The following is a 13,706-nucleotide window of genomic DNA, read 5'->3' as shown; positions in this document are numbered from 1 at the left end:
TGACACCCTCGCTGGGTGCTGCCCTTCAGGTAAGCGATGAAAGAGGGTAAATGTTTTAGAGCTGAAGTTTTCTTGGTTAATTTATAACAGGCCCTGAGGGGTTACTTGCTCTCATCAATTCAGAGTGCCCGGGCTGAAGGGAAACACCGGTCGTGTGGCAGGTAACGCGGGCTGGGAAGCGAACACAAACTGTTCTGCGGGGTAATTCAGTTGCAGGGGCTGCAGTGCCTGCAGCGAGTCCCGCGCCTGCCTTCCCAAGCTGCTTTCCTCCAGGCCACTAAAACCCAGCAGCACCAGGGACTGGGATGCACCCCCAGCCCTAAAGTGCTCCCCAGATGTGGCATCCACGGAGGTGACCCGTCTGTCCTCCCAGAGCCTGCCCGTCCTGGGACAGTCCGACCTGTGCAAGGGGCTGCACTTACTGGCTGCTCTTCACCGCGACTATGACCGAGGCAGAGGGCTCCCGCGGCAGGAGGTTGCACGGGGGCTGCTGCAAAAATGCGTCTTGTGTCAATAGAAAAGCTTGCAATGAGCACTCTGCTTTAGCATGAGCGCTGGAGTTGGCTTGCAAGGTGAAAGCCACAGACTTTACATTTATCCGATGCAATTAGGCAGTCTGACGGCCCACGGGGTCAAAGAAGCCCAGGGAATGAGGCTGGAAGGTCTCTGAGAGCACATCCATCTGTCCCTCCTCCCCCCGCAGCAGCAGCGGCTCCACTCAACCTTTCAGCCCATTTTTACAGAGAAATGAACATCCAAGCGTTTTGCAAAACATGCCTGCGACGTCACGGCAGGTGCCAACTAAGAAACAAAGCAAACTCATGCTAAACCCTAACTTCACATCTGACCAAGGGATGCATTCGAGGAGATGCTTCATGCTGCCGGGTGGGGACAAAAAAATCTGCCAATTGTGGGTTTTTTTATTTCCTTCCAAGTCAGACGGTTGCTCATCTGTCACCAAGGTGGGCATTTGACCCTGACGGTTTCCCCACCTGCCTGGCTCTCCACAGCTGATCTCCTGGGACTGGTGATCTCATATCCATCAGGAATCCCTCCAGCCATGGCACGGTCTAAGTACTACATCATTATTAAAGTAATAGTATGATCCTCAAACCCATTTTATTCCTTCTCAATGATCTGCCTAGAAATTGGGGGACAGACTTTTTAGCAGGGCCTGTAGCGATAGGACAAGGGGTAATGGTTTTAAACTAAAAGAGGGCAGATTCAGGCTAGATGCAAGGAAGAAATTGTTTATGCTGAGAGTGGTGAGACACTGGCCCAGGTTGCCCAGAGAGGTGGTCGATGCCCCATCCCTGGAACCATTCAAGGTCAGGCTGGACGGGGATCTGAGCAACCTGGACTAGTGGAAGGTGTCCCTGCTCATGGCAGGGGCTTGGACTAGATGACCTTGAAAGGTCCCTTTCCACCCAAACCATTCTATGAAATAATTGCTCTCACTTCACATTTTTGAAGGGAAAGGTATTGGGGATGCAGTTGTGGGAGAAAAGACAAGCGTGATGCACCAAATAAAGAGGTGAGAATTGGCAACCAGCTGGCATTTAAGGCTCAAGGGAACCACAGAAAGTGAAGAACAAGATCCTGAGATACCAGACACTGTTGTGATGGCGGGGGGTTACAGTGGGATGGCTGGAGGAGCCCCTGCTACCCCTTCCCTGCCCACACCAATGCCTCATGCTCCCGGACACATGCCAGGAAAAAACCATCCCTGAGGGCAGCTATGCCAGCACTGCCCATGAGGGCTGGTCCAGCTGTGTGCCAGATGTGGAAGAGGGAGGGAGAGGGTACACAGCTAAGATCAGCATCTCACAGTGCCTGCACTGCTGTTGATAGCCAAGTTGATAGCAAGCAGCTCTCAGCATGGGGCTCAGCACCATCCTGAACGCCCATGGGATACTCTCCCTGCTCCCTCCCCACTGGTCCCATTAGGAAACGCCAGCAGCACTGGTCCGGGAGCGCACCCACCACCGCGGCACTGCTTGGGGCTGGGGTTGCTCCCAAACGCTTCCCTGCTTTCAGTACCCTTCCTCCTTCCCTGGCTGCCTGCCTGTTTATTCTCCTTACTGGTTTTATTGTTAAAAACCTTTTAAAAAGCCCTGTGCAAAGCTAAGCAAGTGATATCTGCTGGGTCGATTTTATCTGTTTTTATTAATGAAGGGAGAAAAAAAAAAAAGATAGAGGCAGAGAAATGCCTTGGCAGAATGCAGAAGCCAGACACTTATATTGATACTGCTTCAAGGGAGCTGGGAAAGTGCATCTTTGCAAGCCGTGTCACCTCTCTTTAAGCCATGTCACCCCTTTTTAAGCCATGTCACCCCTTTTTTTGCAGCACCTGGGAGCCTTGACTGGATGCTCATCCTGCCTGTCATCTCCAAGCCTGATTAATCAGGGGCATTTCCAGATGTTTGGGTCAGGGCTGCAGCTCTGGGTCTCGGCTTTCTTGACAGCAGCACCTAAGCCTGTCCTGGACCCTTTAGGAGAGACTGAATGCAGGCAAGGAAGACCATACAGGACCCATCCACAGCTCTCCATGCACAGCACCATCACCGGAGTCCCCTTCCCTCCTGTGGGTGCCTGCAGGAGAGCTGCGGGACAAGCCCCTCCAAGAAGAAACCCTTTGGGGTGCAAGCAGGACACAATGCAGCCGGTCCCAATTAAGTCAAATACAGCCATAGTGCCTCTGGAATAGGCAGCAGATCATCTTCCCCAGGCTCTGGAGCAGCACAGGCTTTGCATAATTCATTACACAACGAATAAAAATAATTGCAAAAGGAATAGAGTGAAACCAAACAAATGGAAACCACTGGGGCAGCCCAAATTCAGTCTGGTAGTGGATCCTCATGAATGTTAAGCGGTGGCAGGGAAGGCTGATGTCCTCGTTAGTGCTGTCAAAAAAACCTTTGGCTTCACATGAACCTAATGTGAATTTTCTGCGGGGAGGGAGCATCCTTTTCATCCTCACGCCGTTTCATCTCCTCTGACAGAGATGAGAGATCGGCCAGCTCAGCTTCGGAAGCCTTCCCCACACGGGGGATGAGACATCCCCCCATCCAAATCACCCCCCAGACACTAGGTCACCGTTTTACCCCATTTTGAGAGGAAAGCAGGAGGAAACGGGGTCATTTCTGAAGCTTCTGGTTCATAAATGATCAGTGCAAGGAACCACGTGAGCACTAGGAGGGTGCACGGGTAACTGGAGAGTAATGTGAAATAAGACCCTACCTCTCATCCCACAAGTATTAATTCATTGCAAAGTTCAAGGAGAACTAGGAAGCTGAAGAGGGAATAAAACCGCTTCTGCAGAGGGACTGGAGGGCAGGCAGACCCTCCTGCTCATCTTCAACTGTCCCAACCTGGCAGTGCCCCCAGGCAGACCCCTTGATACTGCTCCAGCCATCAGGGCTCATCTAGAAGACAGCTCAATTTTGTGCATCGCAAGCGTTACAGACCACACGCACCCACCACCTCCCTGCCAAAGCTCCCTGTGCGATAGCCTTGTGGGGGGGAATAGCAGAGGAATAGTTGAGTGCTACAGTGATGCAATAATAAAATTTTATTCTATAAAGTTCATCAGCTGGGCTTGTCATCAGTGGCATGATAACTTGCCTTGTGTGTACACTCAAAGGGAAATATCTGCTTTCCTGGATAGCCTCATCAGCTAATTACTCCAGGCAGCTCAAGACACGTTCCCTAGTTCACAGCAGGTTTGTTGTCTGTGGCCATTGCATCAGGGAGTCCTTCAGCAGCATGAGATAACGAGAGATTTAATAAGGGAAGAAGAAACAGGATTGCACCTCTTTTGCTGTGGTTTGTGCTCTGCCCTACATGATAAGGACGATGCACCTGTGCAAGTGTCCAGCCTGTTCCTCCTAAAGGCAGCTAGCTATCTCCAGCCCCAGTAACCAGCTATGCGCAAGCAGGGACCAGCATTCAGCCTCCCAGCGTGCGGCAGGGCTACAGCACTGGTATTACTGCTCCTACAGAGCTCTCTGCAATTTACAGAGAAGGGCAAGCTGCAGGTGCCCCATCCCTAGCCGTACAGGAGGCATGGCCCACTTGGGCTGATCTTGCAGATGTGGCTGAATTCCCAACAAGCCCCCAGCAAAGCTGGGAGGGCGAACCCAGAAACGTAGGCTTGCCTTCCCCTCCGAACTGCAGGAATGTCAAATTCACCGGCAGTCCCCCGCGTCGCTTCCTGCGTGGTTTTTTGCGTTGTTCGCTCCGTGCCATCGGAACACATCAAACTATCAGAACACATCATGGCATTAGCACACGTTTAGGTAACTGAATGCCTCACGGAGTGGCTATACACATGCTGGCTCATCTGTGAAATGCTGTGAAGACCTTGCGTGACCCAGAGGATAAAAGCCTGACTGATGGGGTAGTTGGTCAGGGCATGAGCACTCTCCTACCGATGTGGGAAAGACTTAAGAAGGTGCTTAACTTAAAAACCACTGGGATTACTCATTTTTGGCAGGTCTCAAGACCTGGAGCAACCAGCAGTTGCACACCCTCATGTCATCTCTGCTAGGGCTCCGTGCTGACCTTGGTCCCCAGCGCAAAGTAACCTCTGATTCATGCTGGAGTTTCCTCTGGCTGGAGCCAAGTGGTTGATGAGAAAAATCAGGGTATTTGCAGTGTGGGGGAGCCGGGAGCTGGGTACAGCCTAGCTGCTGCCAATGCATCGCCTATCACCTGGCGCAAGTTGACGAGAAGAGCCCAAGGCTTGGTCCAGGCATGCAAGGTTGCTCCAAATCAGCTTGCCTCGCTCTGCTGCAATTCACTGTGTAGATACTACCAGGCTGATTCTAACCAGGTTTACTTGAGGCTTTCACAGCAGGAGTTGTAATAAACATGATCTAAAGAGAGAGATGGGGACAGCCTGGGGCTTATCCCCACAGATGCAGTAAGAGGCACTAGAAGAAAATATGATACACGCTAACATACACCTGTAGCTCAAGGCTTTCTTATACCTGCTGTCTTTTAAGTTCTCTAGTCCTTGTCCTGACATGCACCGAGCGCCCATTGTCTCCTGCACGCTGCCTGGGACCGCAGGGGGCTCCAAGCTTGGCTGGGATGCTCCAAGCTTGGCTGGGATGCTCCAGGATCACTGTGCAGCACCAAGCACTCGGAGCAGCTGCCATCCGGCACCCACCGAGCCTGAGAGAGCCTGAGAGAGCGCGCGGAGCCTCCAGCTCTTCAGCCCCAGCGGGGGAACGATCTCCTCATTCAAATCACAAAGGATTTTGAGACACAGGCAGCTCCACCAGTGCACACCTCCGTGGTTGTTATTCAAATCAGTTATTATACTAACAAATTGCTGTGTGCAGATCTATAGAAATCTCCATCTCGTTACCATCAGCAGCTTCCCCCGGCTGCCTCAGCTTCGGAGGAGCGTGGTTGGAGCCACATCTCCAGCCGCCTTCTTGCCGTGCCTCACCGATCCCATGCAAACCTGGAGCTATCAGGGGCAGATCCTACGCAGGCTTCCCCTGACCCTTAATCCTCCCTGGCAGTTTAGGGGAGCCTGAGATTAAGCTCTTCCCCTAAAACTTGGAACGAGGGCTAACCCATGCCAGGGGCAGGGAGGAGGCGGGTGTGCTTCTGGCCATGCAGGCTGCAACGCCATGGGATTTATCACCACATAAAAACATCCCATGCCTGGAACCAGGACAAAACCTTATTTGCTAAAGGTGGAAAAAGCTTTAGAAAGCGATAAAAGATCTTAATATTCCTCATAGCCTCTTGTATTCTCCAGCCCCTGGGAACAGGTTATCTTCTACGAGAAACACAAAGCAATCAGAGGAAATATCCGTTCTCTTTTGAAAGTATGTTTCCATTTTGAATGTGACTTAGCAGCAACAATATTCTCTGCTTGTGTGGGTGACCTTATTTCAGTCATCTCAGAATATTTTCTTGGTAACCGCTTAAGAAAAGGCTGTGTTTTAAAACCACACAGATCTTGGGTCTCAAATCCTTCTCTGTCCCTTTCCAAGCCCCAAACTGAGCACTGAAGGCCAATACAGAATCCGATTGGCACCCGAAGCAGATCAATTGGTTTGTTACCTGGCGTGAGCTGAGGGATGCAGACGGAGGGGGAGGCTGGCAGGGTGAGCATCAACAACTGACGCACCAGGGATTTAAAACAAGGAGGAGTTTTTCCCCCTGAGACAAGGAGAAGGAGAGCCAAGAGCCCAGTGGGATTTGCCCAGTGGAGACAAGTAATTTCTTCCTGAAACTTCAATGCAAACAACAGGGTGGGTTTTGGTTTTGTTTTTTTTTTAATTAATCGCCTCATGGGGAAATGCTGTAGGGCTGGTCCCAGGTCACAGGACAGCCCTTGTCCTCAGCCCCAGCCAGACCACAGCCAAGAGACCCATTTGGTACCTGCCAGGAGAAACCCTGGAGCAGACAACGAAGATGCCAACACACTTAAATTGGGGAACGGGGATATTTGTCCAGCAAGGGAGTCACGGCAAAGCAAACCAGATGTGTGAGACAGACCGGGAAGAAAACACATCTTCTCTTACCTCATCAAACCTGGCCTCGTCCTCGCAGTTTTCAAGCACTCGGGTGTAGAAGGAGAGCCCTGGAGAGGGGAGAAGAAAACCAGGTTGGTTGCAGCCAGGCGAGGGGCAGCCGGAGCAGCAGACACGGGGTGGGAGCTGCACAGCACCGGCGGCAGCGAGACCCCGGGGTCAGGGTCTGCAGGGGTGGCCTCGATGGCACACGGTCTGTGGGCATCGCCTGGGGTGGGGAAAAGGCGCCTGCGAAGGTGTGAGAGCACTGCAGGCACGTGTGCGTGCGTGCAAAGGGGGGGACAGCCCACACAAGAGGGTGAATCCAGCTTCAGCTCCCCCGCACTGGCACTAAACACCACATTAACCTCTTTTAAGAGCTCATTAAGAAGGTTTTTCCGGAGTACGCTTAATTGGTGCGCTCAAGTCTTGTCCCATCTATTGCAGAGCAGATGAAACAGAGCAAGGGGAGGGGGATGGTGGCAGTTTCTGCATTGGTTGAACAGGGGGTCCTCAAGCTTCGGGGTATTGGGATGCAGGTCTACACACCCCAGCAGCATGCTCAGACCCCGGGGATGAGACTTAGGACCGGCTACCCCAAGAAAACCACCCCAGCTCCTGCACAGAGCAGCGGATCTGCAGGTTTGAGTCCAACTACGTGGATGCAGCCACGCGTGCCCACCCCGACGGCAGCATCCCTCCACCGCCGCACCGCCGGATCTGCCGGGCACTGTCCCGGGGCAGGGATTTGGGGAGGGTGAGGAGCTGAGGCTGCTCTGCCTGTGCAGGCAGGGGAGCCTCGAAAGCCCCCCGTCAGCGATGGGATGAGAGGAAAAGCTACTGCGGAGGGGAAGCCCAGGGAGAGCAGCCAAGCATGTGCATTAGTTATTGAAGTAATCAGGTTTTCCCAAGGAGCCCCAGCTCCTAGGTTGCCCCATGCTTTCAGCTGCTCTCGGTAGGATAACCTTAGCTACACACACTCCCTTGAATCAATATTTCTAGTTAATATCCACTTCATAACACTGCAGGAGGAAAACTTATAAAAATGCTAATATTTAATCACTGAATCACATTGAGGCTTTCCCTTCCAGAAAAGAAAACTGTCTCCTGGGTAATTAAAAACATCTCTGTGCATGAGCCTGGTTTGGGCCCAGCATTTTACAGACAACCCGTGGTCAGGGTAAGTGGATGCCAGGGTAGCCCTTACTGCTGCAGGGTCAACTTTTACTTGGTTTTACCAAAGACTGAGACATCCTGCTGTCATGGCTCTTGGCAGGGAATGCCCCATCCCTTTCTAATTTAACTATTACCCAAGGAGAGCCAGAAAATAATTTTGTCAGGCTTTCTGCTGTCTGCAACATCCGACCTCGGTAAAGCAAACCCAGAAGGTGTGTCCTGTATCCCGCCGAGTTTCTCAGTGATATAGGCAGAGCACTGTATTTTTCTCATGCCAACTGACTCTGGGTGAGGGTGGAGGAGACCCACAAGCCTCCAGGGCTGCGGCATGGCTGCCCACCCTTGCCCTGCGCACACTGGCTGCCTCCCAGTGCAAAGGGACCCAGTGCTGGTTCCCTCCTCGCTTCCCCTGGGGTGGGATGGGAGCTGCAGTGGGACGCAGCCCAGCCCTTCCTCACCCAAAGCAAGGGAACCTGGATGGGGAATGGGAATGGGACCAGTCCTCCACTGGGATGGAGCCGCCAGGAGTAGGGCCACAAAGATGATCGGGGGCTGGAACACCTCTGCTGTGAGGACAGGCTGAGAGAGTTGGGGTTGTTCAGCCCGGAGAAGAGAAGGCTCCAGGGACACCTTACAGCAGCCTTCCAGCTTATAGGAAAGATGGGGACAGACTTTTTAGCAGGGCCTGTAGCGATAGGACAAGGGGTAATGGTTTTAAACTAAAAGAGGGCAGATTCAGACTAGGTATAAGGAAGACATTTTTTATGCTGAGGGTGGTGAGATGCTGGCCCAGGTCACCCAGAGAGGTGGTCGATGCCCCATCCCTGGAACCATTCAAGGTCAGGTTGGACGGGGCTCTGAGCAACCTGATCTGGTTGAAGCCATGAACCCCATGGCAGGGGTTGAACTAGATGGACCTTAAAAGTTCCCTTCCCACCCAAACCATTCCATGATTCTATGATTCTAGGACCTCCCAGCCTCCCAGGTGATGGAAAAGGCATCGCGTGCCAGAGGCACAGCCAGCATCTCAGCTGTGGTGTGAGCTCAAGGGGAAGCTGCAGAGCACCCTCACGTAGATATGGGACCAAACTAATGAGGAGATGTGCACGGGTCAGGGGGTGAATCGGCTGTAAGCGAACACACATAGGAAACAGTATCTGGGAGAAGGCACTCCAAGGGGGACAATTTGCCACCCAAAATATTTCTCCGAAGAGCATGACTGAAGACAAGCCAACACGGTGGGACTGCCCTGCCCCATCCTCTCCCGGTCCAGCGAGCATCAAGGTGATGTTTCATTACAGCGGTATCATTACCCACTGGTGCCTAGTGGTGCTCCGGGAGATATCCATGAATTATCTCCCTCATTTACACACACTAATCCAGAGAGGAAGCCTCGCCAAGAAGCTCTTTATAACTCCATCTGTGATCAATTAGCTGACAAGCACTCTAATTGCACTGGGGCAGAAGTCCCCTCCTTTGCAAATGCAATTAGGCTGGTCTAAGAGTGAAAACTTTGCTATAGGCAAGTGACCCTGTACAAGCTCAGACCCCACTGGGGAACAGGAGCAAGCACCCCCAAAATTGGCAGGCTGAAGAAAATTCACCATTTTTCTGCTCTTCCCCTGCAGCCAGCCTGAAGAGCAAGTATTTGCAGAAAATCCCAAAGTCACCCCTAGCTGAGTTTCACCTGCAAAGGAAAGAGGTGGAGAACTGGAGAGCTGCAATAGCAATGGATTTGGGGCTTTGGAGCCCTTTTCAGCCAGCCTGGAGCATGCACGGGGCAGCTGCTGTGGAGCGATGTGTACCTTACAAGACACTGAAGTTCAAAACCAGCCTCGAATCTCCTATGAATAACTGGGAGGGTCATAAAGTCAAGGGTTTTTTGTTCCCCCCCCCCCCCCCCCCAGCCTCCCAGGGTACGAGTGTTCCCTGGGAGTTTGGTGAGTCAAATCCAGCACCATGGTAGGAGATGAGTCCCTGATGCTCAGGGGTGGGAGTGGATTTTGGCTACCTCTCCCTTCCACTTCCAGACTAGGAGCTGGATAACCTGGCATCTTTCCCTGGCTGCTCCCATGGGTCCAGAACTGGGAGCTCCTGCCCGTGCCTCAGTTTCTCCTATTTGCAAAATCCAAATAGTGCAGCTACAGCTCACAGGGGCTGCCAGGAGTGCTGGGATCCCTGGGGGAAGAGAAGCAGCATTATTCCATAGCCATCCCACACAGCTGTCAGTCTCAGCCCTTTTCTCAGGAATGCTTTTATCAAGGTTGTGATTTATTCATCTCCCACCTGAGCGGAAGTCAAGCAGCATTTCAGAGCACTGCCCACCTGCAGAAACGCACATGGCAGCCTGTCACACTGGAGTCAAACTCTTTCTTTAACTTCTTTTTGTGCAATAATAGATACTTGTGGCTGAACGAGCAAACACCCACTTGGGGAGCTCTGCCCAAACGCCCCAGGCTGTGCTGCCAGTGGGTGAGGAGAGGCAGAAGGCTGGATGGCAGCTTGACTAGCGAAGAGCATCCCTCTCTGCAACGCTCAGTAACTCCAGGAAAACCAGGGTACTGAGGAGTATCAGCACAACACTCAACCTGTGAGTTGCTGTGAGGAGCACTGAGGGATGCCAGACTGGTGGAGGTCACCTCACTCCATGCTAAAGGGGTCTAAAGCTCCCTCTAGAGTCACTGGGGAAAGGCAGGAGACTCTTCCCTCTAGAGAGCTTGGCACCAAAACCCAACCGTCCACAGCGGGATGTTCTCCTGGGTCTGCTCTGAGGGTCCAGACCATCGTGCCTGGCCCCATCCCATCCCAGGGCAGGGGTTAGCCCGGGGCTGGGCAGCCCTGGGGCAGTTTGGATGGGCCCTGCTTGGAGGGAAGAGCCATGGCCAGCCTGGATGGGGATCATGGTGCAGCAGAAATTTAATCAAACGGCAAAAGTACAGCCAGGGATTTAAAGAGTTGGTCAGAGAGGATGAGGGAGCCAACAGGACAAATAACGGAGCTTCACAGCAGCATCGAACTTGCCATGCCATGACTCTGCTGCCCATCATTCCCAAATTCTCATGGGGCAAGGGGACAGCAAAGCATTGCCTGAGCCACTGGAGGAGCTCTGCACCAACCACACGCAGTGCTGGGACGCTTCACGGCCACCTCCAGTGTGGGACCCAGTGGGGAGCAGACCCTGTTCCCAGCTCCGGGATGTGCTTACGCACCCATCAGTACAACAGCCCCAAGGCCATGCACTAAACACTCCGGAGGAAGGAAAGCCTTCTTGCAGAAGATAATGCAACGCAGTGCTGTGCATCCTCAGAGATGGGTGTCAGGAGCTACCTGCTGAAACCCAGCGCCAAAACCCAGCGGTGCAGGTCAGGGTCCAGCCCAGGCACCTGCAGGACCTGGCCCTACCTCATCCAAAGCAATTAGCAACCTGGCACGAACCAATCCTCACAAGTACCACCAAGCACATCAAGAAAAGACTGAGAGCATGTGAGAACTCCTATCTTACTATTACTACAACTGTTAAAAGTCAGAAAGATACTGTTTATGTATCCTCATGGTGTGATAATTCTGGTCCCTTCATCCAGAACAAGGTCCTGTCCCGGATTCACGTCTTGTGTTAGCCGGCATCCCAGGCTCAGTGCGCTCCCACAACCTAAAAGCGATGCTGCTATGTGTCAAAGAGGTACCCAGGGGATCTGCCCCCGGACTTCCCCATCCTCAGGGCAGACATGGAGCTGTATCCACTTGTTCCCCTTATGGGACAAGGAATTTGGGTAAGATGTAGATAGGCTTTGGAGCTAATGTTAACATGAGGTGTTAAACTGCTGTTCCCTGTACAGGCAAGGCTTGCTGCAGCTTTGGACACACACCGGGTGGCACGAACAGGGAACAAGACCAAACCCCTCTCCATCCACCATCCTATCTGAGGGATGGGTCGGTCCTAACCCACCTGCCTGCTGCCTTCACCGACCCAGCCACACATGGGATCACTTCCTAACCCACCTTGACCACCCTTTCAGCAGTAGGATTTTTCTAGCCATCTCAGGATCCAGCCCTGCTGGGTCTCGTTACCGGGAGCCTCTCCTCTAGGACCGAGCTTGCAGAAGACAGCAGCATCGGGTGGCCGCATCATGAGCTCTGCGGCTGCCCAGGACGAGTAGGGCAAGAGGGATCCCTGCCTGCAGGTATTGGTGATGCCTGCTACATTCAAAGCGTGAGACTAAACCTGCTCTTTGCACAGAAATCGGTTGCAGCAAACTATCAGGAAAAAAAATTCCGAACCCTGACCCAACGGTCCTCGAAGATGATGCCAAATTTCTTCCTTGGGAAAGAAATGTCCACAAGGAGCTCAGCTCCTCATGGCTCAGCACCGGGGAAGGAAACACGGCTGTGAAGTTTAGTGTTGTCCTCCCTGGACGGCGTGACAGCGATGGTGATCCTGCACCATGCGGGAGCCAGCTCACGCCTAGGAGGACAGTGGAGATGGGATCATGGGGGGGCCTGGAGAAATGCCCTGGTGTCCTGTAAGGGCTCTGACAAGGGAATTGGCAGGAGCACGGGGCGGGGGGGGGGTGCCGCAGGAGCACAGCAGGCACAGCATTGATCCCAAAGCAACTCAAAGTGGGTGTCATTCCCATTGCCCATCGGTTGGACTGCAGGGTCTCACAGTGGCTCTTAAGTAAAGATGTGAAAGTAGGGACGGTTCCTGCACATCCTACAGGGGTTGTGTCCCAGGCTAGGGGCCAGGCACACTCAGGACTGGAAACATGGGTCCTCCCGGGGCTCACCGGGAAAACCCGCAGTGGCCTTTGGTTCTCCTGCAGATCCCCCCTCTCCACTGCCAGGGGAGGTGGTGGGGGTTTGCCGGGGGGTGGCTTAGGGCTGGGATGGCTCCAGGCTTCACCGTCAGCCGGGGATACGATCTGCAGAGGATATTCCTGCAGAGGTTATTTAATTGCCCCTGCGCTGATGCTGGGAGGCAGGGACAGGGAAATAAGGGGATAATTACACCTTTTTAATGACACTATGGTCATTAAGGCAGTGCAGGGAAGGCCATTTCAGGCAGTGCTGGCTGGCCTGGCTGGGAGGTCATGAAAATACCTGCTTCCCTGCTCTCCCATGGCACGTTTGCCAAGAGAAGGGATTGCTATTCCTGATTCCTGGTGCTGTCAAACCATCCCATGCCCGCCTCTGCCTGCCGGTGGGCTCCCGCACGCTGGAGGATGGATCCGGCACCACGCAGCGAGCTCACGCAGAGCCTTCCCCAAGCCCTCAGGGACTTGGAAAAGGTTTGGCTGCTGCTCAGGGTACGCACCCCCGGAGAGTTTTTGCTCCTTTTGCAAGCTTCCCTGAGAAAGCTTTGGAGCTGGCGCGGATCTGAGCAGAAAAACCAAAGCTGCAGCATCCTTAGAAGAAATCCAGGCACACGTCGGGTCCTGGCACAAGGCAAGTTCTCCTCCTGGCCCTTCCAGTGACACTTTCTTGGTGGCACAGCTTCATGACCAAGCCCTTGACCCTACGGCAGGAGCCCAGTTCCCCCCAGCTGGGGCACGGTCCCGCTCCTGGGAGGGGGGGGTGTCACCCTGGGACTTTACCTACTTTGCCCTGGCTGAATCCCCCTCCCCAGGGGCTGCCCGCAGGGGAGGTAACGTGGGGGCTGCAGTGTCCCAGGCTGGGTGCCGGCAGGCGGGGAGACCCCAGGAGAGCAGCTCTGGTGGCGGGGGGGGCTCATGCCCCGAACAGGGAGGGGTGCGCAGCCCTTAAAGCTGGCAGGCTCGCATCCCCCCTTCCCAACCCAACCACGGCCGCGGTGGGGAAACTGAGGCAGGGAGCAGCGGCGGCAGGGAACAACCCATCCCGGGACAGCCCCCCCGGCCCCCCCCCACCCCAGCTACCTCGGAAAGCCGCTTTGGCGATGCGGTCGGCTTTGCCGCGGAGGCCGGAGACGGTGCGGAGCTGCAGCAGCAGGGCCATGGTGCGCGGCCAGGCGCGGAGCGG

At 53.9% G+C, this 13,706-nt stretch overlaps 1 protein-coding gene across 1 annotated transcript in view; it reads right to left on the bottom strand.

The window, feature by feature from the left end:
- The window catches only part of OTOF (otoferlin), a 105,825-nt gene extending 92,143 nt beyond the window's left edge, over positions 1-13,682 (bottom strand). Inside the window, exons 1-2 of the mRNA XM_010583195.1 lie at positions 13,604-13,682; positions 6,549-6,607 (exon numbers count right to left, since the gene is read on the bottom strand). Of these exons, the coding sequence (XP_010581497.1) occupies positions 6,549-6,607; positions 13,604-13,682 (138 nt within the window). The remainder of the gene's footprint in view (positions 1-6,548; positions 6,608-13,603) is intronic.
- Between the last annotated feature and the right edge of the window lie 24 nt (positions 13,683-13,706).

The sequence above is a fragment of the Haliaeetus leucocephalus genome, unplaced genomic scaffold (assembly GCF_000737465.1).
Source record: "Haliaeetus leucocephalus isolate CR32 unplaced genomic scaffold, Haliaeetus_leucocephalus-4.0 Scaffold871, whole genome shotgun sequence".
Classification (NCBI taxonomy): domain Eukaryota; kingdom Metazoa; phylum Chordata; class Aves; order Accipitriformes; family Accipitridae; genus Haliaeetus; species Haliaeetus leucocephalus.
This window is presented reverse-complemented; position numbering and strand designations above follow the sequence as displayed.